General features: G+C 45.0%; 1 protein-coding gene across 1 annotated transcript in view; it reads left to right on the top strand.

Moving 5' to 3' along the window:
* Window positions 1–26,415, top strand: part of CCDC178 (coiled-coil domain containing 178) — an 805,328-nt gene that overhangs the window by 269,295 nt on the left and 509,618 nt on the right. Inside the window, exons 16-17 of the mRNA XM_073583735.1 lie at window positions 3,739–3,884; window positions 7,829–7,988. Of these exons, the coding sequence (XP_073439836.1) occupies window positions 3,739–3,884; window positions 7,829–7,988 (306 nt within the window). The remainder of the gene's footprint in view (window positions 1–3,738; window positions 3,885–7,828; window positions 7,989–26,415) is intronic.

The following is a 26,415-nucleotide window of genomic DNA, read 5'->3' as shown; positions in this document are numbered from 1 at the left end:
AAAGGAAAATGGGCCAGTGCAAAAGTTTGGGCACCCTGCATGGTTAGTACCTAGTAGCACCCCCTTTTGCAAGTATCACAGCTTTTGCTTTTTTGGAACCTGCCAAGAGTCTTTAAATCCTTGTTTAAGGGATTTTCATCCATTCTTCCTTGGAAAATTCTTGCAGTTCTGTAATATTCCTGGGTTGTCTTGCAGGCACTGCTATTTTGTGGTCTAGCCAGAGATATTCAATGATGTTCAGATCAGGGGACTGTGAGGGCCATTGTAAAACCTTCAGCTTGCACCTTTTGGGTTAGTCTATTCTGGATTTTGATGTGTGTTTAGGATCATTATCCAATTGTAGAAGCCATCCACTTTTAACTTCATCTTTTTTACAGTTTGATTGTTTGCATCTAGAATTTGTTGAAATTTCATTGAATCCATTCTTCCCTCTACCCGTGAAATGTTCCTTTGGCTGCAACACAACCGCAAAGTATGATTGATCCACCCCCATAATTAATGTTTGGCGAGATGTTCTTTTCCTGAAATTCTTTGGCCTTCCTTTTTTCTCCACATATACACTGATCATTGTGGCCAAAGAGTTCTATTTTAACTTCATCAGTCCACAGGACTTGTTTCCAAATGCTGGGTCTTGTTTAGATGTTCTTTTGCATACTTTGGAAGCTGAATTTTATGGTGAGGACAAGGGAGAGGATTTCTTCTGATGACTATTCCATGAAGGCCATATTTGTGCTGATGTCTCTGAACAAATATGGCAGTTTTTTTTTTTATTTTTTATTTTACAATTACTTTAATAAAAGAGAAAAATGGAGAATATGGTGGAGGGAGAATAAAAAGGGAGGGTCCAGGGAGTAATATATTGCCAGTATAAGTAATCTAGGCTCTCTTAATGTTCTGTCCCCACATGAGGTGAATGGAGGTGTAGTTGATTGGGGCTGGGAGAGATTCCTACCTTCTGTTTCCTCAATGCAGAGCAGACAGGACCATTTTGCTGTTCAGCGTCTGGAGAGATGATACACACCAGGGATTGTGACGTCCAGACTTGTTTATTTGGAAACCTGGACATACAACTTATGATTGGTAATGCAGTAGGTTCTCCAGAAATGCAGGTGTAACAACCAGGGTGGTACAGCAAAGTGTGAGCAAATTGTGGAACTAATTGTGCAGCAAATGTGAGCAAAGTGGTCGAAAAACTGATGCCTTTCACATCTCGGTACAAGCGGGTCTCTACCACAGAAAATGAAACTAAGAATGGCTGCTAACAGGAAGAGAAGCCCCAAACCTTGACCCGGATATGAAAGGCATGTGCAAGAATTAATTAGCTGCAGGCTGCCATACAGAAAAAAGACCAGCAGGTGGCAGCAGAGAAAATGCAGGACTATTACACACTGCATGGAAAATAACACAATGTATGAAACCATATAAGCATAACTTTAGATGGAACAGCACACTTAATATTGCCATTACCAGTGCATATATGAGTCAGGATTGTGCTTTTCTCCTCATGAATGAGGCGTTTTTTTTCCATTTCTTGATGTCACCCATTAAGATGATTTATAACAATAATTTTAAAGAAGCGCTTCTACTAAATTTTTAATTCATTAAATGTGTGTATATGCATGTAATGCAGTGTGAGTGTATTAATATACTCACCTACCGCCGCTCCCTCCAGTGTCCAGAACCGTTCTGCTCCTTTCTCTGTGACATCACCGCTTTGCAGACTGTCCTGGTCACGCTGAACTCTGCGAGAACTGGAAGTGGCTTTTATAATGTAAATCTAAGGAATATCAAAACAAGACTTCATAGGTTTTCATTGTAAAAGAGACTTCTGCTTAGAGCAGAAAGTGAGACAACTAGTCGCAATTAAGGTGATGTCACTCAGAAGAGGAAAAGAATGGCTCTGGAGAGAGCAGAGGTAAGTGAATATATTAATACACTCACACTTCATTTACATGCATGTATACACACTTATTTAATGAATAAGAAATTTAGTGGGTGTGCTTCTTTAAGGGGATCTTAAGGTGAGTTATGTTCCCCTGGAAAGCTGTAGAGCATACTCATACCTAGTTATACAATGTAAATTAATTAGAGATTAGAAAACCCCATTCATATGTATTGGCAAAAAAATCCACAAAGTTTATAGAGAACCAAATGTACCGTATATACGCGTGTATAAGCCGACCCCCCTAATTTTGCCACAAAAAACTGGGAAAACTTATTGACTCGTGTATAAGCCTAGGGTGAAATCCATAGAGTATGCCCCCATATGCTGCTCCATAGTTTATGCCCCCATATGCTGCTCCACAGAATATGCCCCCATATGCTGCTCCATAGGACATGCCCCCATATGCTGCTCCATAGATTATGCCCCCCATATGCTTCTCCATAGTTTATGCCCCCATATGCATCTCCATGGTTTATGCCCCCATATGCTGCCCCATAGACTATGCCCCCATATGCTGCTCCATAGACCATGCCCCCATATGCTGCTCCATAGGATATGCCCCATATGCTGCTCCATAGATTATGCCCCCCATATGCTTCTCCATAGTTTATGCCCCCATATGCTTCTCCATAGTTTATGCCCCCATATGATTCTCCATAGTTTATGCCCCCATATGCTGCCCCATAGAATATGCCCCCATATGCTGCTCCATAGAATATGCCCCCATATGCTGCTCCATAGGATATGCCCCCATATGCTGCTCCATAGATTATGCCCCCCCATATGCTTCTCCATAGTTTATGCCCCCATATGCTTCTCCATAGTTTATGCCCCCATATGCTTCTCCATAGTTTATGCCCCCATATGCATCTCCATGGTTTATGCCCCCATATGCTGCCCCATAGACTATGCCCCCATATGCTGCTCCATAGACTATGCCCCCATATGCTGCTCCATACAATATGCCCCCATATGCTGCTCCATACCATATGCCCCCATATGCTGCCCCATAGAATATGCCCCCATATGCTGCCCCATAGAATATTCCCCATATGCTGCTCCATAGACTATGCCCCATATGCTGCTCCAAAGAATATGCTGCTCCATAGACTATGCCCCCATATGCTGCTCCATAGACTATGCCCCCATATGCTGCTCCATAGAATATGGCCCCATATGCTCCAAAAAAATGCCATACTAACCTCTACTGGGTCCATCGCTGCTGTCTGCCGCTTCTTGTGTCAGTGGCTGTTCAGCCAGCTGAGGGGCAGCGTGCACTAACCACGTCACCGCGCCCCCTACTGCCTAAACGTCACTGACACAGGATGCAGCAGAGACAGTGGCGAGCAGCGATGGACCGGGGGACAGGTGAATATCGCTATACTCACCCATCCTGCCGCGGTCTCTGCAGCTTCGCTTCTCCACTGTCTCCCTTCCTTTCTTTGGCGGTCACGTGGCACCACTCCTTACACTCATGAATATGTGCATATTCATGAGTGTAAGGAGTGGTACCACGTGACTGCTGAAGACAGGAAGGGAGGCAGTGGAGAAGCCGGGGGCTGCAGAGAACGCGCCACGACTGGTAAGTATGATCTCTGACACCCCCGCTCCCCCTTCCCCGCCAACCCCTAGGTATATGACCCATGTATTAGCCGAGAGGGGGACTTTCAGCCCCAAAAAATGGGCTGAAAATCTCGGCTTATACACGAGTATATACGGTAAATGTTCTCACAGAATGTCTCATACACATTCCTGCATAGGAGTAAATAGTTTCACTGATTTAATTCTTTCAGTTGAAGATATCTGTGGTTTCCGGACAATTAAAAAATGCTATTGATCGTACAGAGAACTTTCAGAAATCAACTCGAGATCTCATACAGTATGGAAATGTAATTGAAAAAGTCATACAATCAACAGTGAATGCAATTGCCACATTACAGTAAGTGATCAGTGTTTCATCTTCTACATAAGAATATATTTTATGCATGACTTTTTCGATATTTGACTAAAGTGGTGAAAACGCCAAACTTCTTTCACTGAATGCTAAATCTGACCTGCCATTGATTCTCCAGGTCATTACGAGTTCATAGACACCAAACATGTCTAGGGTCTTTTTTATTTAAGTGGTGAAAAAAATTCCAAACTTTGTTAAAAAAAAAAAAAGCCATTTTCTGATACTCGTAGCATCTCCATTTTTCGTGATCTTGGGTTGGGTGAGGGCTTATTTTTTGCTTGCTGGGCTGATATTTTTAATGATACATTTTGGTGCAGATACGTTCTTTTGATCGCCCATTATTGCATCTTAATGCAATGTCGCGGTGACCAAAAAAAGCGTAATTCTTGCGTTTTGACTTTTTTTTCTTGCTGCGCCATTTAGCGATCAGGTTAATCCTTTTTTTTATTGATAGATCGGGCGATTCTTAATGCGGCGATACCAATTACAGTGGGGAAAAAAAGTATTTAGTCAGTCAGCAATAGTGCAAGTTCCACCACTTAAAAAGATGAGAGGCGTCTGTAATTTACATCATAGGTAGACCTCAACTATGGGAGACAAACTGAGAAAAAAAAATCCAGAAAATCACATTGTCTGTTTTTTTTTCATTTTATTTGCATATTATGGTGGAAAATAAGTATTTGGTCAGAAACAAGCAATCAAGATTTCTGGCTCTCACAGACCTGTAACTTCTTCTTTAAGAGTCTCCTCTTTCCTCCACTCATTACCTGTAGTAATGGCACCTGTTTAAACTTGTTATCAGTATAAAAAGACACCTGTGCACACCCTCAAACAGGCTGACTCCAAACTCCACTATGGTGAAGACCAAAGAGCTGTCAAAGGACACCAGAAACAAAATTGTAGCCCTGCACCAGGCTGGGAAGACTGAATCTGCAATAGCCAACCAGCTTGGAGTGAAGAAATCAACTGTGGGAGCAATAATTAGAAAATGGAAGACATACAAGACCACTGATAATCTCCCTTGATCTGGTGCTCCACGCAAAATCCCACCCCGTGGGGTCAGAATGATCACAAGAACGGTGAGCAAAAATCCCAGAACCACGCGGGGGGACCTAGTGAATGAACTGCAGAGAGCTGGGACCAATGTAACAAGGCCTACCATAAGTAACACACTACGCCACCATGGACTCAGATCCTGCAGTGCCAGACGTGTCCCACTGCTTAAGCCTGTACATGTCCGGGCCCGTCTGAAGTTTGCTAGAGAGCATTTGGATGATCCAGAGGAGTTTTGGGAGAATGTCCTATGGTCTGATGAAACCAAACTGGAACTGTTTGGTAGAAACACAACTTGTCGTGTTTGGAGGAAAAAGAATACTGAGTTGCATCCATCAAACACCATACCTACTGTAAAGCATGGTGGTGGAAACATCATGCTTTGGGGCTGTTTCTCTGCAAAGGGGCCAGGACGACTGATCCGGGTACATGAAAGAATGAATGGGGCCATGTATCGTGAGATTTTGAGTGCAAACCTCCTTCCATCAGCAAGGGCATTGAAGATGAAACGTGGCTGGGTCTTTCAACATGACAATGATCCAAAGCACACCGCCAGGGCAACGAAGGAGTGGCTTCGTAAGAAGCATTTCAAGGTCCTGGAGTGGCCTAGCCAGTCTCCAGATCTCAACCCTATAGAAAACCTTTGGAGGGAGTTGAAAGTCCGTGTTGCCAAGCGAAAAGCCATAAACATCACTGCTCTAGAGGAGATCTGCATGGAGGAATGGGCCAACATACCAACAACAGTGTGTGGCAACCTTGTAAAGACTTACAGAAAACGTTTGACCTCTGTCATTGCCAACAAAGGATATATCACAAAGTATTGAGATGAAATTTTGTTTCTGACCAAATACTTATTTTCCACCATAATATGCAAATAAAATGAAAAAAAAACAGACAATGTGATTTTCTGGATTTTTTTTTCTCAGTTTGTCTCCCATAGTTGAGGTGTACCTATGATGTAAATTACAGACGCCTCTCATCTTTTTAAGTGGTGGAACTTGCACTATTGCTGACTGACTAAATACTTTTTTTCCCCACTGTATGTGCATGTTTGAATTTTTTTAGGATTTTATTTTGAATAGGGCGAAAGGGGGGTGATTTAAACTTTTATATATTTTTTATTTTTTTATTTTTAAACATTTTTTTTATGTTTGGCATGCCTCAATTGTCTCAAATTGTCATGGGAGACTCGAAGCTGCCACAACTCGATCGGCTCTGCAGCATACAGGCAAAGATCAGATCACCTCTATATAGCAGAATTAATCACTTGCTAAGAGCGCTGACCACTGGGTAACAATCACAGCAAGCTGGCACTGACAGCCATAAAGGTCTCCAGGAGACCTTTGGTTGTCATGGCAACACACCACGTGGCAACACATCATGTGTTGCCTGGGGCCCTGTGCGCTGCCAGGGGCTCTTGTGCGCTGCCTAGGGCCCTGTGCGCTGCCTGGGGCCCTTGTGTGCCAGAATAGGGCTGGCGTTCATAGGAGATTGTGATTTTTAATATACATAGCAGTTCTGAAGCACTGTAAAAAGTAAAGAAAAAAGTTTTAAAAAATATAAAAAAATACAAAAAAACACAAGTGCAAATCACCCCCCTTTTGCCCCATTTAAAATAAAACAAAAAAAAACAAAAAAACACATATTTGGTGTTGCTTTGTTTAGAAATGTCCAATCTATCAAAATATAAAGTAAATTAATCAGCTCGGTAAACAGCGTAATGTGAAAAAAAATCAAATTCCAGAATTACATTTTTTTGGCTGTCGTAACATTGCAATAAAACGCAATAAGAGGCGATCAAAACATCATATGTACCCCAAAATGGTAACAATAGAAACATCAGATCAAGCTGCAGAAAATAAGCCCTCACTTGGGCCCTAGATCCCGAAAATTGCAATTGCTCCAGGTCTCGAAAAATGATGACAAATGCAAATTTCAGGTTTTTTTCACCACGTAAATAACCTATACATATTTTGTGTCTGCATACTCATATTGACCTGGAAAATAATATTGCTAGGTCAGTTTTATCATATAGTGAACATGGGAAATAAAAAACCCAAAAAACAATTTTCACTTTTTCGTTTGCAAATTTCACCGTACTTGAATTTTTTTTTTACATTTTCCAGTACACTATACGGTAAAATCAGTGGTGTCATTCAAAGGTACAACGCGTCCCCCCCCCAAAAAAAATTTTTTTTATGGCTTTAGAAAGAAGGGGAGGATCAAAAGAAAACGAAAAACGGACAATTGCCTAGGGATGAAGAGGTTAAAGCACAAAAATATGGGGGCTATGTATTAATCCGATCATCTGGAGTAGTGCATTCCAGAAAACTGGAGATGTATGAGAGAAGTTTTTGAGATGGAGGTGCAAGGTTCAAGATTTAGCTCAATCTTATGGGCACAGTAGCTTGATGGTTACAATACACTATAGGTATGCTTGGTAGTGGTTGCAGGATATTCCTTGTGGTATGAAATAGTAAAAGTTTCTGAAATTAATGTTAGACATTCTTTTTCCCACAATTATAACGCTGGCAGGTGTTAGCTTCACTGAGACCACAGATCAGTGTTTCCTTTATACAGAATCCTAGAGAAGTGAAAGTCTATATGTATGGCCATATCTCTGAGAACTCCACTCCAGTCAACCACTCTTTTACTCCCATTCAGTGCCCTAAATTAAATTACTGAACCCACCAGCATACATTACAGACCTCAGGGCAGCTGATCTTTCTCTATACATTTGACCTAAAATTCTCCCCAAGATTGGTCTGACACAGCTGCGCCTACTCCCAAATACAGTATAGGCTGATAGCTGAAGTCACTAACAACCTCCCCTTCCTTGGCTACCCTCCAGGCTGACCTCTCTCTCTTTCAAAAAGGCAGAACTATAATCTACTAGAGCTGAAGCTGAAGGATCTAGAGGGTACATCTGGACACCTGATACACGAAATAGAGATGTACACACAACGCATGAAGACAGAGGATGAGGATAATAATTGGCAGCTGCAGAGAAGACGGACGATGCAGAAAGAAAGTTCAGTAAGTTGTAAAATATTATAAGTTAAAGCCTCCTTCAGGCTAGCCTTGGTAAGGCTGGTTTATCTTTGTATTTGTGCAGAAATTATCTGATAGACAGAGAGAATGTAATGTGCAACAAATTTCTCAAAAAATTCAGATTCACCAGAATCCATGTTTTTTAATTGATTTGCTTAAAGAGGTGGTCCACTACATTGTATAATTCTACCATTAATTTAAACCTTTTAAATTAGTATTTTTGTAAGTCCCTTCTGCTGTCATATGTGCCCATGAGTGGCGCTATCACTGCTTGCTCGGTCCGTATCACGTGACCCCAACTGCAGTCGTCGTTGATGTCAAGTTCCAGAATCCCTTTATTCACCGAGGTAGGACCCAGTCGAATGCACCCCCCGATTGACTAAGCTGTGGTTGCACGTCAAAACCTAGTATCCAAAACGCGCTTGTGGCCAATGAAATCAGAGAAGGGAGGGAAAGCTCCAGTTTGTGCCGTGTTCTAACGGGAGCAGATTTGTATGATAATTGTTTGCTCCTTGGTATTTATACATTTCTGTTATCTGGATCTGCACTTATGTTTTATAGGTTACTTTATTGGGAGTTTTAGGTTGTTTAAACTGTACCTATTTATCCAGAAATATTAGTTACTTTAGGTTGCAATAGACATGTTTAAGCTAAAGGGCCATTCGTAGGTTAATAGTCTTTTTTAAATCTTGTGCACACCTCTTTAAAAATGCATATAGTCTCTGCTGCAGTACACATATGTGAGAATTAATATTGTACATCAATCAATGCTTTTTTAACCATTTGTACAACTCTTTAAGGCTGTGTGCACACGTTGCATTTTTTTGCGTTTTTATGGCGTTTTTCTGCTGCGGAATCGCAGCGAAAACGGAAAGAAAACGCATACCATACAATCCTATGGGATTCCACAATGCTGTGCTAATTATGCAGATTTTTCCACTGCGGAATCGTATAGCGGAAAAATATGCAGCATGATCATTCTTTTTGCAGAATCGCGGTGATTCCGCACCCATAGGATTGCATTGAAACACTTACTTTACGTATGTGGCTATGTCCACCATGCGTAAAGTGAGCACTCAATGTGAGGATGGTACCCAGGGTCTGGAGGAGAGGAGACTCTCTTCCAGGCCCTGGGTACCATAATCCTGTAAAAAATAGAGATATAATCACCCTCCGGTGGCCCCTGAAGTCCTTCCTGCCTCTCACCACGCTCCAGGCATCTTCCGGTCCCAGTAATGCTTTGCGCGAATGACCGCTGATGATGTCACGCTCTCGCTAGCCTGCCGTCATCTCAGGTCCTTCGCGCAAAGCCTTACTGGGAACAGAAGAGGCCGGGAGCACCGCAGAGCAGATCGGGGACAGTTGGAAGGTGAGAATAACAATATTTTTTATATTTTAAATTATTTTTAACATGCTATCTTTTACTATTGATGCTGCATAGGCAGCATCAATAGTAAAAAGTTGGTCACACTTGTCAAGCACTATACTTGACAAGTGTGACCAACCTGTCAATCAGATTTTCAAGCGATGCTTGAAATCGCTTCTAATGCCAAGCATTCCACAAGCAGAAAGCGCTTGCAAAACGCTTGCGAATTCGCATGCGTTTTACCCGCGGCGGGAGTTGCGGAAATGCTGTGGACATTTCCGCAGCATTTCTGCACGTGTGCACATAGCCTAAAATGTGCATATGGTTTCTGCCCAAAATTCAGTGTAAGTTCTGTAAACCATATGGCTATAGCAATCTGTAGATGGATAATGAGTCTGACTGCAGAGTTTGTAGTCAGGGAGGGTGGGCAGCAGCATGAGTTTTAAACAAATGCCCAGCCTAAATGACTATATCTGCTATATAACCTCTTTTGGTAATACAAGTATATTTGGGAATGACATTGTGACAGTTTTTAATAATAAATGAAGCGTACAGCGTCAAAACAAATGGTGACCAGGGAAGATTGATCCTTTTTTTTGTTGTTGTGGTCAAAACAAAGGGTTATACTTTGAAATCTGCTTTACAGAATTGGTTTCTTTTGATTTACCAGCAAATTGCCATGCACATGTTAACCTACTGCAATTTATTCATAATTATGCCTTCTATTTATTTTCTGACCATCCAATTTAAATGAGGTGGAACTGTTATTTTAATGCTATTATTTTCCTTCCTCTTCATGCTATTATTTCCATTCTCTCCATTCTATTATTTAGTCTTCATTTTGTTAATAATATGCATGACACAAGTTAGGCTGGTTTCACGCTAGCGTTTGATCGCGCAGCGCATCGTGCGCTATTGGGCGCACGCGCAATGTTCCCTATCCTTAACATGGTGGTCGCAGGCTCCTGCGAATGTACGCGCTCATCAGCATTTAGTGTGCGCTGTGCATTTTACAGGTGTGCGCCCAGATGCGCCGTACGCTACATGTTGCATTTTTTGTTCCGCCTACATCGTTAAAAAAACGCACTCGCACGTGTGCGCTCGGTGTGCACCCAAAAATAGCATTACAGTCTATGTGGTCGCTGACGAGCGCTTTGCAGCGCGCACGTCAGCGCCTTGTGCATGCACGAGATTTGAGTAAACAATGTCTAGACACTTGTCTAAAACTCCCCCTAAATAAAGCAACATTGTTTGGGAGGAGTGTAGATAAAAGAAGGTGTCTTCAGGGATAATTACTCTACAGACAGCCTTGCAGAGAGCAGACAAGAGCCTAGAAGAGCCTTCCAAGTGTGGATTCAAGCTTCAGGAGCCAAAATGTGAGTTTTCTTCAACATAATGTCTGTGTGTCCTGTACAATTTTATAATGTACTAATGTATTTTTTGTTTTCATTTCAGTATGTCTTCTTCTGGATCGGTCTATTCGCCATCTCGGCAAGAACTGGCCCAAGCTGATTGTGAGGTGAGGATGTTGCTGCCTTTGGGTAAGTATAGCTACCTCTAGAAACGTGTGTTAATTTTCTCTTTCTTTACAGACATCGTACATGGGCACTGAAGATGAAGTGCGGGAGCGGTCTGAGTGGGAGCGTTCTGAGCGGGAGCAGTCTGAGCGGGAGGATTCTGAGCGGGAGCAGCATAGTCAAGTCGTGGCGAGGAGACGCAATGTTAGTATATACAGTGGGGCAAAAAAGTATTTAGTCAGTCAGCAATAGTGCAAGTTCCACCACTTAAAAAGATGAGAGGCGTCTGTAATTTACATCATAGGTAGACCTCAACTATGGGAGACAAACTGAGAAAAAAAAATCCAGAAAATCACATTGTCTGTTTTTTTTTCATTTTATTTGCATATTATGGTGGAAAATAAGTATTTGGTCAGAAACAAGCAATCAAGATTTCTGGCTCTCACAGACCTGTAACTTCTTCTTTAAGAGTCTCCTCTTTCCTCCACTCATTACCTGTAGTAATGGCACCTGTTTAAACTTGTTATCAGTATAAAAAGACACCTGTGCACACCCTCAAACAGTCTGACTCCAAACTCCACTATGGTGAAGACCAAAGAGCTGTCAAAGGACACCAGAAACAAAATTGTAGCCCTGCACCAGGCTGGGAAGACTGAATCTGCAATAGCCAACCAGCTTGGAGTGAAGAAATCAACTGTGGGAGCAATAATTAGAAAATGGAAGACATACAAGACCACTGATAATCTCCCTCGATCTGGTGCTCTACGCAAAATCCCACCCCGTGGGGTCGGAATGATCACAAGAACGGTGAGCAAAAATCCCAGAACCACGCGGGGGGACCTAGTGAATGAACTGCAGAGAGCTGGGACCAATGTAACAAGGCCTACCATAAGTAACACACTACGCCACCATGGACTCAGATCCTGCAGTGCCAGACGTGTCCCACTGCTTAAGCCTGTACATGTCTGGGCCCGTCTGAAGTTTGCTAGAGAGCATATGGATGATCCAGAGGAGTTTTGGGAGAATGTCCTATGGTCTGATGAAACCAAACTGGAACTGTTTGGTAGAAACACAACTTGTCGTGTTTGGAGGAAAAAGATTACCGAGTTGCATCCATCAAACACCATACCTACTGTAAAGCATGGTGGTGGAAACATCATGCTTTGGGGCTGTTTCTCTGCAAAGGGGCGAGGACGACTGATCCGGGTACATGAAAGAATGAATGGGGCCATGTATCGTGAGATTTTGAGTGCAAACCTCCTTCCATCAGCAAGGGCATTGAAGATGAAACGTGGCTGGGTCTTTCAACATGACAATGATCCAAAGCACACCGCCAGGGCAATGAAGGAGTGGCTTCGTAAGAAGCATTTCAAGGTCCTGGAGTGGCCTAGCCAGTCTCCAGATCTCAACCCTATAGAAAACCTTTGGAGGGAGTTGAAAGTCCGTGTTGCCAAGCGAAAAGCCAAAAACATCACTGCTCTAGAGGAGATCTGCATGGAGGAATGGGCCAACATACCAACAACAGTGTGTGGCAACCTTGTGAAGACTTACAGAAAACGTTTGACCTCTGTCATTGCCAACAAAGGATATATCACAAAGTATTGAGATGAAATTTTGTCTCTGACCAAATACTTATTTTCCACCATAATATGCAAATAAAATGAACAAAAAACAGACAATGTGATTTTCTGGATTTTTTTTTCTCAGTTTGTCTCCCATAGTTGAGGTGTACCTATGATGTAAATTACAGACGCCTCTCATCTTTTTAAGTGGTGGAACTTGCACTATTGCTGACTGACTAAATACTTTTTTGCCCCACTGTATATATATATTTTTTCTGTCTTTAGTTATCTTGCTTTTTCTCTGTTTCTTTTTGTATTAGTCAAAATTCAAAACATTATAATATTATTTTTTCTAGGTTCCACAACGGGATGACGAAGAAGTAGTGTACATCGACAACGAGCACCTGATCCACCTTGTTGAGGAGCGTATCCCATTGTGGGACAGCCGTGACCAGCAGTACAAAGACACAGTGGTGACCTGGCAGCTCTGGAATGAAGTGGCCGCAGCGATGATGGATGGCTGGGACAGCGCCTCTCTAAGTTCAAAAAGGGCGTTCAGTAAGTATAAAGATGCTCTGGGATACTGCATTGCTTCATGGTCTTGATGGTGCTGGTGTTTTTTTGGCAAGATATATTCTTGCTTTAAAAACACCAATGCCATGTGGAAAACAGTGATTTTTTTTGTCTTCTGCTGCTGCATTGCTTTATGGTCCTGATGGTGCTGATGTGTTTTTTGCAAGATATATTCTTGCATTAAATACATCAATGTCTTGTGGAATACATTGATTAATTTTTGTCTTCAACTGCTGCATTGCTTTATGGTCCTGCTGGTGTTGGTGTTTTTTTGACAAGATATATTCTTGCATTAAAAGCACCAATGCCATGTGGAAAACAGTGATTTTTTTTTGTCTTCAACTGCTGCATTGAATTATGGTCCAGATGGTGCTGGTGTTTTTTTGGCAAGATATATTCTTGCATTAAAAACACCAATGCCATGTGGAAAACAGTGATTTTTTTTTGTCTTCTGCTGCTGCATTGCTTTATGGTCCTGATGGTGCTGATGTGTTTTTTGCAAGATATATTCTTGCATTAAACACATAAATGCCTTGTGGAATACATTGATTGATTTTTGTCTTCAACTGCTGCATTGCTTTATGGTCCTGATGGTGTTTGTCTTTTTTTGGCACGATATATTCTTGCATTAAAACACCACCAATGCCATGTGGAAAACAGTGATTTTTTTTTTGTCTTCAACTGCTGCATTGAATTATGGTCCAGATGGTGCTGGTGTTTTTTTGGCAAGATATATTCTTGCATTAAAAACACCAATGCCATGTGGAAAACAGTTTTTTTTTTTTGTCTTCTGCTGTCATGATCCGGTTTTCACTCTTGCTCCGGATGATACTGTTGTTTTCGCTGCTACATATATTCTAGCAGGAAACATAACAGTGTCCTCAGTATCAACAGTGACTGCATTGTGTCTAGAATTTTATTTGTGCTGCATCATTGACTGTTTTCAAAGTTCTATCCATTGTGTGTGCTGATAATTAAGTTTCCTTAAGTGCATTTTCTAAATTTTTTTTTCTTTTTTTTTCCCAACAGTGAACAAAATCCGCACACATTGGCGCTCGATGAAGGACCGCTTCAACACTGATGTTCGTGCTGAGGGACAGGTTTGGAGTGGTTCAGCGGCAAGGCGCCGAAGAAAGTACTGCTATTATCGAGAGTTGGCTTTCCTTAGACCGGTCCTTGCCAGCAGAGCGTAAGTTTTTTTTTTTTTGGTTTGTTATTACTATGTGCTTTTCAAATCCACATGTGATGCTTCTTGTAAATGCATGATACTAATGTTTTCCCTTTCTTTCCACAGCACTTGGAGCAGCACCCTGCAACCTGTCCCGGGAGCGGTTCTTCATTGATCGACCTCGGACCCATCCCAGCCATCCGACAGCCAGGAAGCATCTTGCAGGTCAGCAACACAGACAGCTGGTGACCAGGAAGCTGGTCCATCAGGTGTTCCCCTGTCCCAGGTCTCTGTCACTGGTTATGTGGGCACTACCCGCCAGTGGCAGAGGGCCTCGGACAGGCCTGTCATGCCCGAGTTCATGCTCTTGAGCAAGGCCTTTAAAGGCAGCCTCAAGGCGCTGTCCGCCAGAATGGAAAGCGGTTTTTCCCACATGGAACGTGGTTTTAACCACATGGAACACCGCTTCCACTCTGTTGACCAGCGCCTTGACAGTCTGGAGGTCGACCTCAACAGACCAGCGCACCATTTTTTCAGTAAAATTGAACAGGGCATGGCGGAACACCTTAGTCCTGAGCAACAGCTGAGTGTGTTACAGGCCTGCAACATTGCTTACTTGCAGGCTATGCAGCAGAATCGGTATGTGCAGCAGTCAGTGGTGTCATTTCCAACAGTTCCACCACTGACTCGCTTCACCACACTACCGACTTCTGCTGCATACCACTGCACGGCCTCCTGCATTCCCAGCGAAGCCGGACACCACTACACCACCCCAAGTCTGAGTGCTGCTGGACACTCCTCCGCCACCACCACTATTGCAAGCGCTGCTCCTGTATGGTGCACCACCACCGCCACAGCACCACCATCTTGGAGCCAAACCACCACAGAACCTGCTTGGGCCACAGACACCACCAGTCAACACCAAAGGACCACCGCCAGCACTCCTCAGCAACAGAGCACCGCCAGCACTCTTCAGCAACAGAGCACCGCCAGCACTCTTTAGCAACAGAGCATCGCCAGCACTCTTCAGCAACAGAGCACCGCCAGCACTCTTCAGCAACAGAGCACCGCCAGCACTCTTCAGCAACAGAGCACCGCCAGCACTCTTCAGCAACAGAGCACCGCCAGCACTCTTCAGCAACAGAGCACCGCCAGCACTCTTCAGCAACAGAGCACCGCCAGCACTCTTCAGCAACAGAGCACCGCCAGCACTCTTCAGCAACAGAGCACCGCCAGCACTCCTCATCAAAAGAGCACCACCACCACTCCTCATCTTAAGATCACCACCACCAATACTCCTCCTCGGAGTCCCCCAAGAACTTTGGCTGAGATCACAGACAGGCAGCCTCCTGCTCGGAGCACCAACCCAACTTTCTCCCCTTCTAGGAGCACCGCCACTGCCACTTCTACCGCCACCGCCACCACAGAGCAGCAAAGGGGTGATCTGCATTCCCTATTTTATGGGGCAACAACACAGTCCACCATCACTAGGCGGTCCACCAAAGTAAGGTGGTCACAGGCTGCAAGTCGGTCTGCTCAGGATATTCCGGCACCAAATAAAAAAAAAAAAAAATTTGTTTGTCCATCCACCCTCTCCTCCTAATGTGTCTCAACCTGCCTCCATGTCCATTCCAGAGCTCCCTTCCCCCAGTACTTTCGTCGCCCCTTCTCCTAGAACCCCTTCCTCAACCTCCAGTCGTTCCTCGTCTCTTCACACACCCAAAGTATCCCAATCTTCCCCCAAACGTCATTCCTAATAAAAAAGTTTATTTTATTTTTTGTTACAAAATAAATGTGCAATTGTGCTTTAAAAATATTTGGATTGGTTACTGTGTCATTCGTCGACTACACACACTGTGCTGTACACTTAGTGCTTTTGCCGGCAGATATCTCCATTACGAGACATGTTTCTTGTGTCAGTCTTGGAGATATGTGTTGTCAACGAAACAAATCTACATGACTTGTTTTTTCAACAACAGTCTCCTCATTCTTGTAATATTGCACAGACTGGATCCAGCAGAGTTCCACAACTCTAGTCCTCAAGATACACCATCAGATCATGTTGTATGGAATCCTCTTTTTTGGGGGGCTCTTGTGAAGCAGTTAGCAACGGAGCTATGGATTTCATTACAACATGATCTGTTGGTGGACCTTGAGGACTGGAGTTGGGGAACCCTGCTGGATCCAGTCTGTGCAATATTAATACAATGTAGAGACTGCTGTGGAAAAGACAACTCATATGTCCAAAAACAAAACCAATCTACATGACTTGTCTTATTCACAGCAGTCTCTACATTCTTTTAATATTTCACAGACTGGATCCAGCATGGTTCCCCAACTCCAGTCCTCAAGGTCCACCAACAGATCACAGCATAATAAATTCACTGATACACCTGGCTACTTGCTAATGGCATTGGGAGTGTAAAAACAGAGAATGCACTCAGTACAGGTCTCAAAATAGATTTTTTTTATTAACATACCAACAACATGCAATAAAATAGTTTTACACCATTTGCTCTTGCCATTCCACCCGTCCTACATCTGAGTTGAAGTAGGCCGCAAATTGGTCCCTCATTTGGCCAACTTCGACGGATGACCTGAGAGGGTGCTGTGTAAATTCAGGCAATGGATTAGGGGCAACATCATCAAGATCTAAGTTCGGGTGCTCTCGAGAAATTACAAAATTATGTAGAACAACACAGGCCTTGACCACCTCATCCACTGTTTCCAGTTTCAGATTAATAGCTGTGCCAAGAATGCGCCATCTAGATACAAGTATACAAAATGCACACTCTACTGTTCTCCTGGCCCTGGTGAGTCTGTAATTATAAATTCTTTTGTGGAGGTCCAAGTCCCGGCTGGAGTAGGGTTTGAGCAGGTTTTGGCACATCTGGAACGCTTCATCACCTACCATTACAAATGGCTGTGGCTGACCTTCGGTGTTGGGAAGAGGCCGTGGCATGGGGAAATTGATGTTGTTGCCATACAACCTCCTGCCCATGTCAGAGTTCTTAAAAGCCTGGGAGTCATTCCCATGGCCAAATGCCCCAATGTCCACTGCAATAAACATACAGTCTGCATCCGCAATGGCCATCAGTACAGTAGAAAAGTACTTTTTGTAGTTATAGAACTCGGAGCCTGTTTTTTTGGGCTTGATAATCCGGATGTGTTTCCCATCCACCGCTCTCAAACAGTTAGGGAAATTGCAGACAGTCCAGAATCCAACCACTTTTCTGCGGTTGGCATGGGCATGAATTCGGGACAAAGAACGTTCCACAAAGCCCGGCTGGTGTCCGCTACAATTCCAGACAACGTGGAGATTCCAATCTGGTACTGGAAGTGCAGTGACGAGAGGGTCTCTCCATTAGCCAGGAATCTGTGACACAAAGAAAACAAAAAAAATTAATATTTGTGTATCACACGTTAAATTACAAAAAATATCTGCAGCCTTTTGTTCAATACATGCCATAAAAAAATTACCGCAGCCTTTTGTTAACTACATGGCAGAACTATAATTCTGCCAGATTTACTGTACATGTCACAACAAAGAAAATTAGGCAAGCATTGGTTTTGCAAAGCTACTTACCGTAATGTGACCAGGAGCCGTTCCTCAGGAGTAATCGCACGCCGGAGCTGCGTGTCCTGTCTCCGAATGACTTCTTTTACCCGACCAAGCAAATAGTTAAAGGTTTCTTGGGTCATCCGGGTATAATCCGTAAATTTCTCCGGGTTTGCCTGGAGCTCGCTGTAGAGGGTGTGGTACTCTCCACGGCTCTCCTGGAGTTCAATAATTGGATGTATCCACAAACGCCGCTGCTGCCGTCTTCGCTGCCTCTCTCTCTCCCTCTGTTCATGGCAAGCAACGGCATAAGCCTGAGCCATCCTCATGTCCAGATCCAAGTCAAAGTCAAAGCTCTTCCAGCGCAGATCCATGTTCTCAAGTTAAATGCTAGCAAATGTGAAGAATTCAGCTGTAAACAGGGGCTATATAAAGAATTTCAATAAGACACGCCCACTGCTGTCCCATTGGTGGGAGTTGCTTTTTCTGCGGGAGAACCAGGGGCACATAATCTTCATAATGAAATCCATGGACTCACGCCTCTCAGCCCTTCAGCCTGCCGATCCTGGAAATGCTGCTCAGCTGGCCAGTCTTCAGCAGGAGCTGGGCCAGCAGCGTGATACCCAGGCCCATATTTTAACCTATATGGCCTCTGTCGATAATCGCCTGGTGGCACTCCAGTCCGCCGCGGCATCTACTCCCCCCCGATCCGGTAGCTTTGCCTTCTCCTCGTCTCGCCAAGCCACCCTGCTTTAACGGTGATCCCAAGCTCTGTAGGGGTTTTTTAAATCAGTGCAGCCTCCATTTTGAGCTGTTACCTCATCAGTATCCCTCCGATAGGGCCAAAGTGGCCTTTATCATGTCTCATCTGGAGGGGGAGGCCCTGTCCTGGCTAAACCCTCTCTGGGAGAGGGACGATCCCGTGGTTTCAAACATTCCGGTCTATTTGGATACTTTTCGCAAGGTGTTTGATGAGCCAGGATGCTTAGTCTCCCTTACTGAGTCTCTTTTCAACCTCCACCAGGGCTCCCTCAGTGTTGGACAGTATACCATCCGGTTCCGCACACTGTCTTCGGAATTGGGTTGGAATAATGCGGCACTGGTAGGAGCATTTTGGCGTGGGTTATCGGGCAGGATAAAAGATGAGTTGGCGGGTCGGGATACTCTGACCACTCTCGAGGACCTCATCTCCCTGGCCACCCGCATTGACCTCCAGTTTCAGGAGCATGCTCGGGAGTCAGCTAGCGACAGGAGACCCACCAGACCAATCCCATCCGCGAATCGGTCCTTTAGTCCACGACCTACTGGGCCCACCCACGCTCCTCCTCCTGAACTCATGCAGGTTGACCGTGTCAGGTTGGCTGAGTCGCATCAAAGAGAGAGGCGGGCGCAAGGCCTATGTCTCTTTTGTGGAGGAGCCTCGCATTTCATCCGTTCTTGTCCTGAGAGTCCGTGAAACTCTTCCACCTAGGCCAGGTAAGAGAGGCCTCCCTAGGTGTCAATGATTCCTCTCAACCCCTCACAATGTCTGCTCTTTTGTTTTCGGGGCAGGGACAAGGCTCTGAGGTGGCCTACATGGATTCGGGCTCGGCAGGTAACTTCATCTGGCGTGAAGAGGTGGACAAGTACCGAATTCCCGTGGTTACCCTAAAGAATCCTCGACTGATTGCTTCGGTTGACGGCAAACCGCTGCAGGAACCCATCACCATGGTCACCGAGGAGGTTGATTTGCAAGTCGGCGCTCTCCACGATGAAAGAGTGGCCTTCTACGTGCTGCCTGATTTGTCTCACGCAATCCTGCATCAGCCAGTCCTTGACTGGTCATCCGGGGAAGTACTGCCCTGGGGACCCTCGTGTCAGGGCCAGTGCCTGAACCCTATTCGTCCTGCTGCTCCCGCACGCCCACCTTCGGAGCTCTCGGGGCTTCCCTCAGCCTATTGGTCCTACGCAGATGTCTTTGACAAGAAGGAGGCGGAGATCCTTCCTCTGCACCGGTCTTTCGACTGCCCAATCGAGCTAATCCCCGGTTCCACCCCTCCTAGGGGTAGGATCTACCCACTGTCTCCCGCAGAAACTTCAGCCATGTCAGAGTACGTCTGGGAGAACCTCACCAAAGGATTTATATGGAAGTCCTTCTCTCCCGCAGGAGCCGGTTTCTTCTTCGTCAAAAAGAAGGACGGCTCTCTGCGCCCGTGCATTGACTACATGGACTTGAACGACTTCACTATCAAGAACCGGTATCCCCTTCCACTCATCCCGGTACTGTTTGATCGTCTCAGAGGGGCGCGGATTTTCTCCAAGTTGGATCTCAGAGGAGCCTACAATCTTATCCGCATCCGTGCAGGTGATGAATGGAAGACCGCTTTTAACACCTGTGACGGTCACAATGAGTACCTGGTTATGCCCTTTGGCCTGTGCAATGCTCCCGCGGTATTTCAGGAGTTCGTCAATGAGATCTTCTGGGACCTTTTGTACTCCTGTGTGGTAGTGTACTTGTATGACATCCTTGTCTTCTCTCCAAACCTTTCGTCTCATAGGAGGACTGTCCACCTGGTTCTTCAGCGTCTTCTGGAGAATCGTTTGTACATTAAAATGGAGAAATGTCTGTTCGAGCAAACCTCGCTTCCATTTCTGGGCTACATTATCTCCGACGCCAGACTGCAGATGGATCCCGAGAAACTGTCTGCCATTCTCAAGTGGCCCCGCCCCATCGGCATAAGAGCTATCTCGGATTCACTAATTATTACAGGCAATTTATCCCGCTTTTTTCTTCACTCACCAAGCCAATCTCCGCCCTTACCCATAAGGGGACGAATTCCAATTCTTGGACCCCGGAGGCTGAAGAGGCCTTTCAGACACTAAAACGGGCATTTTCCATGGCTCCTGTGTGGTCCCGACCTGAGAACAACAAACCCTTCGTGCTAGAAGTGGACGCATCCTCGACAGGTGTCGGGGCTGTACTTTCTCAGAAAACCGCCTCGGGTCTCCTACGCCCTTGTGGATTCTTCTCCAAAGCCTCCTCCCTATCCGAGTGCAACTACTCGATTGGTGACCGTGAACTCTTGGCCATCAAATTGGCATTGGAGGAGTGGCGTCACTTTCTGGAGGGGGCTGTCCATCCGTTTGTCATCTACTCGGACCACAAGAACCTTGCTTACCTTCAGTCCGCCCAGAGACTCAATCCTCGGCAGGCCAGGTGATCCCTGATTTTCACACGCTTTGATTTTGAGCTCCATTTTTGCCCTGGGGACAAGAACACCAAAGCCGATGCCTTATCCAGAGTCTTCCAGCCGTCCGAGGTTGGGGAGGAACCATCTCACATCATCGAACCCACGAAGATTATCACCGTGGCTCCAGTGAATCTGCTTTCTCCACCCCCAGGCAAGACTCTCGTGCCTGAGAATGCCAAAAGAAGAGTTCTACTTTGTGGGCATTCCTCCAGACTGGCAGGCCATGCCAGAACTCAGAAGACTTTCTCCCTCATTTCTCAGCACTATTGGTGGCCAACTCTCCGCCGAGATTTAGCAGATTTCGTTGCCTCTTGTCCTTCCTGCGCGTCGTCCTCCGCCTGGCTTGCTGCTTTCTTTGCCAGTTCCTACGGTACCTTGGGAAAACATTGCCATGGACTTTATCACCGATTTGCCCCGCTCATAAGGTTGTACGGTGATTCTAGTGGTAGTGGACCACTTTTCCAAAATGGCACATTTTATCCCTCTGAGTGGACTCCCTTCTGCGCCTGGACTAGCTAAGATCTTCATCCACCAAATTTTTAGGCTTCACGGCCTACCTCGACGTATTGTATCTGACCGAGGAGTCCAGTTTACCTCCAAGTTTTGGAGAGCACTTTGCAGACTCTTGGATATATCCCTGGATTTCTCATCTGTCTACCATCCGCAGACCAACGGGCAAGTAGAGCGAACTAACCAGACGTTGACTGGATATCTACGTCATTTTTCCAACGCCCACCAGAACGACTGGGTTGACCTGCTTCCCTGGGCAGAGTTCGCCTACAACAATCATACCAGTGAATCCTCGACCAAGTCGCCATTCTTTGTGGTCTTCGGTAGACATCCCGGTGTCCCTCTCCCTGTAGCTCCAGCTTCCGAGGTACCTGCAGCCAACTCCTTGTCCCACGAATTTTCTGAGATCTGGTCCGAGACCAACATGGCACTCAAGAAAGCCAGTGAACAGATGAAGAATCATGCAGACAAGAGGAGACTGGATCCTCCGCCGTTTTATATCGGGGATAAAGTCTGGCTAGCATCCAAGTATATCCGGCTAAAATTACCCTCTTACAAGCTGGGTCCCCGGTACATCGGTCCCTTTGAGGTCCTGGAACGTGTCAATGAAGTCGTCTACAAGTTGAGGTTGCCTGCTTCGCTTCGAATCCCGAACACCTTCCACGTCTCTCTCCTGAAACCAGTGGTACTAAATCAGTTCCACCCCTTACTCTGTTCCGCTCCTCGGCCGGTTAGCTCTGACAACACCTTCGAGGTAAGAGATATTCTCGCCATGAAAAGAGTCAGAGGGAGGACCTTTTTCCTTATTGACTGAAAGGGTTTTGGTCCTAAGGAGAGGTCCTGGGAATATCAACGCTCCCCCCATTCTCAGGAGATTTTTTGCCAATCGCAGTAGGGGGCGGCTTAAGGGGGAGGGTACTGTCACGGCCCCTGTCGCGCCCTCCGCCGCGCCCTCACATACTTACTCCAGCGCCGCAGCCTCTCTCCTCTTCCTATCGGCCGCAGCGTCCTCCTCTGACCGGCCCGGTGCCGGTGACGTCACTACAGGCCCTGCGCATGCGCCATAGGCCGCGGCCGCGACTCCCTGCGTCTCCTTATGCTCCAGCGGTGCCCTGACCTGGAAGCACCGCCGGACTTATGGGGGACGTTCCCTGGGTATTTCAGGCCGCCCTCGCATTAGTGAGGCTCCTGACCGTCGTGTTAACTTCCGCACGCTAGGCTCCCTGTCTGTCTGCTTCAATCACCTTCCTGACCCTGTTGCCCTCTCTCTTCCAGTTGTCCTACTCCGTTCCTGTGTCCTTGCTCCATCCTGCTGTCCGTACCTGCTTCCAGTTGTCCTACCCGGTCCTGTGTCCTTGCTCCGTCCTGCTGTCCGTACCTGCTTCCAGTTGTCCTACTCCAGCCCTGTGTCCTTGCTCCGTCCTGCTGTCCGTACCTGCTTCCAGTTGTCCTACTCCGGTCCTGTGTCCTTGCTCCGTCCTGCTGTCCGTACCTGCTTCCAGTTGTCCTACTCCGGTCCTGTGCTCCTGCTCAGTCCTGCTGTCCGTACCGGCTTCCAGTCGTCCTACTCCGGTCCTGTGCCTTACTTCGTCTTGTGCTCTTAGTACCATCACCAGTCCTACTCCAGTCTCTCCGAGCCCCCCTCTTGGTACCGGCTACCATGGCATCCGAACCCCTGGGCCTGCTCCTAACAGTCCCTGTATAGGGGTCTGGTTCTCCTGGCTGCTCACCCGGGGACCCCTCGGTGCCACGTTCCACAGGGTCCACTCCTGGAGTCTTGCCTCGCCTAGCGGTCACGATAACAACAATAATGCATTTTTAGATTAAAGCAAAATATGGCAGTATTAAATATTAGTAAAATAGGATAGGGCGAGGCAGAAATCCAAATGGATAGATTGAGTCATGGGACAGCCATAGTTATAAGAAAACTTTTAGCTTAGCTCCATACTGTTATTTTTTTCATGTAACAGCAAATACAGAAAAGTTCTATAATGTTCCAATAGTTAAATATTATTGTAATGATACGTTTGTGTTACTTTGAATGCTCCTATTTCATAGCATACCCAAGATAAATACTACTCATGTAGATGGAAATAGATATTTTTAGAGGAATAACTAATATTAGAGGTTAGTAAAAAAACAATAAACCACCATGGGCACAATCCAGGATGATTATAAAAGATTCATGGGGTTTTGCATTCATATTACTGCAAAGATATAAATTTCACCTGTTTGTAATAATAATATATGGAAAGGTCACATCTCAGAGTTTGTATCTTGCATGTGCAGACTCGCTTGTTATTCAACAGGTGGCAGGGCGGCATCAGATCCCAAAATGGTGACTATGCAAGAGAATTTGTTTTATGTTTTAGAGTATGAGAAGTTATCAACAGAGTTGAGCGACTTTGCCTTTTTTAGGGTCGAGTTGGGTTTCATGAAACCCGACTTTCTCAAAAGTCGAGTCAAACGAAATCGTCCGACTATCGGGAAAAGTCGGAGGTCCAACTGAAACACGAAACCCAATGCAAGTCAATGGGGAAGCAAAGTCGGCAGGGAGTGGAGGACAGTAAACACACCTACAGTGCCCATTTCAATGCCAATGACATCAATTCTTATTACTTAAGCTTGTCAATCTTAATTTACTTTATAATAATAGTTATGCATTGAAAACTGGGGGTTATTTGGCTAAAGTTGGGGGGGTAGGGCTGGCTCCAGGTTTTCGTGCACCCCAGGTGACAGAGTGTCAGTGAGCCCCTTTAACACATACCACAATTCATGATGCTCCGATGCGGCAGAGAAATATTGGTATAGTGCAATGACAAATACTTCACTTCTTACATTACATGACTGATATCTATTTTAAATTCTACAATGGCTCAAAAACCGGACAGTATATTCCTCCATACAGTATTATGGCCACCACATAGTGCGCCATACAGAATAATGAGCCTCATATATTGCTCCATACAGAATAATTGGTCCCATATAATGTTCCTTACAGTATATGATGAGCTCCACATAATGCAACAGTATATGATGGTCCCCATATAATGTGCCATACAGTATAGGATGGTCCCCATAGAGTAGAATGAGCCCCACATATTGCTCCATACAGTATAATGAGTCACATCTAAAGCTCCATACAGTATCTGATGGGCTCCATATATTGCTCCATACAGAATGGGCTCCATATAATGCTCCATACAGAATAGGCCCCATATGTGCTCCATATAATGCTCCATACCCTTTATGATGCCCCATAAATAATGAACCCCATATGAAGCTCCAGTATATGATGGGCCCCATGGATGATGCTCCATTGTATGATGGGCCTATATAATGCTCCATATATAATGGGCCTCATATGATGCTCCAGTATATGATGGGCCCCATGGATGATGCTCCATTGTATGATGGGACTATATAATGCTCCATATATTGGGCCACATATGATGCTCTAGTATATGATGGGCCCCATGGATGATGCTCCATTGTATGATGGGCCTATATAATGCTCCATATATAATGGGCCCCATATGATCCTGCAGTATATGATGAGCCTCATGGATGATGCTCCAGTGTATGATGGGCCTATACATTGTGTGCAGAATTATAAGGCAAATGAGTATTTTGATCACATCATCCTTTTCATACATGTTGTTGTACTCCAAACTGTATAGGCTTGAAAGCAACTGCCAATTATGTAAATCAGGTGATTTGCATCTCTGTAATGAGGAGGGGTGTGGTCTAATTACATCAACACCCTATATAAGGTGTGCTTAATTATTAGGTAACTTCCTTTCCTTTGGCAAAATGGGTCAGAAGAGACATTTGCCCATGAATTGAGGAAAAGCAAGCCTGAAGCTGCCAAGATGCCATTTGACACCAGTTTTGCCATATTTCAGAGCTGCAACGTTACTGGAGTATCAAAAAGCACAAGGTGTGCCATACTCGGGGACATGGCCAAGGTAAGGAAGGCTGGAAAACGACCACCTTTGAACAATAAACATAAGATAAAACGTCAAGACTGGGCCAAGAAATATGTTAAGACAGATTTTTGTAAGGTATTATGGACTGATGAAATGAGAGTGACTCTTAATGGGCCAGATGGATGGGCCCGAGGCTGGATCAGTAAAGGCCAGAGAGCTCCACTCTGACTCAGACGCCAGCAAGGTGGAGGTGGGGTACTGGTATGGGCTGGTATCATCAAAGATGAACTTGTGGGACCTTTTCGGGTTGAGGATGGAGTAAAGCTCAGCTCCCAGACGTACTGCCAGTTTCTGGAAGACACCTTCTTCAACCAGTGGTACAGGAAGAAGTCGGTATCGTTCAAGAAAAACATGATTTTCATGCAGGACAATGCTCCATCACATGCATCCAAATTCTCCACAGCGTGGCTTCCCAGTAAAGGTCTAAAAGAAGAAAAAATAATTACATGGCCCCCTTGTTCACCTCATCTGAACCCCATAGGGAACCTGTGGTCCCTCATAAAATGTGAGATATACAGGGAGTCAAAACATTACACCTCTGGGAACAGTGTCAGGGAGGCGGTGGTGGCTGCTGCACACAATGTTGATCGTAAACAGATCAAGCAACTGACAGAATGTATGGATGGAAAGCTTTTGAGTGTCATCGTAAAGAAAGGTGGCTATGTTGGTCCTTTTTTTTGGTTTTGAATGTCAGAAATGTTTATTTCTACATTTTGTGTTGTTATATTGGTTTACCTGGTGAAAATAAACAAATGAGATGGGTATATATTTGGTTTTTATTAAGTTGCCTAATAATTCTGCACAGTAATAGTTACCTGCACAAACAGATATCCTCCTAAGATAGCCAAATCTAAAAAAAATCCACTCCAACTTCCAAAAACATTAAGCTTTGATATTTATGAGTCTTTTCGGTTGATTGATAACATAATTGTTGTTCA

The sequence above is a fragment of the Dendrobates tinctorius genome, unplaced genomic scaffold, assembly GCF_039654945.1.
Source record: "Dendrobates tinctorius isolate UK_male_01 unplaced genomic scaffold, ASM3965494v1 ptg000081l, whole genome shotgun sequence".
Classification (NCBI taxonomy): domain Eukaryota; kingdom Metazoa; phylum Chordata; class Amphibia; order Anura; family Dendrobatidae; genus Dendrobates; species Dendrobates tinctorius.
This window is presented reverse-complemented; position numbering and strand designations above follow the sequence as displayed.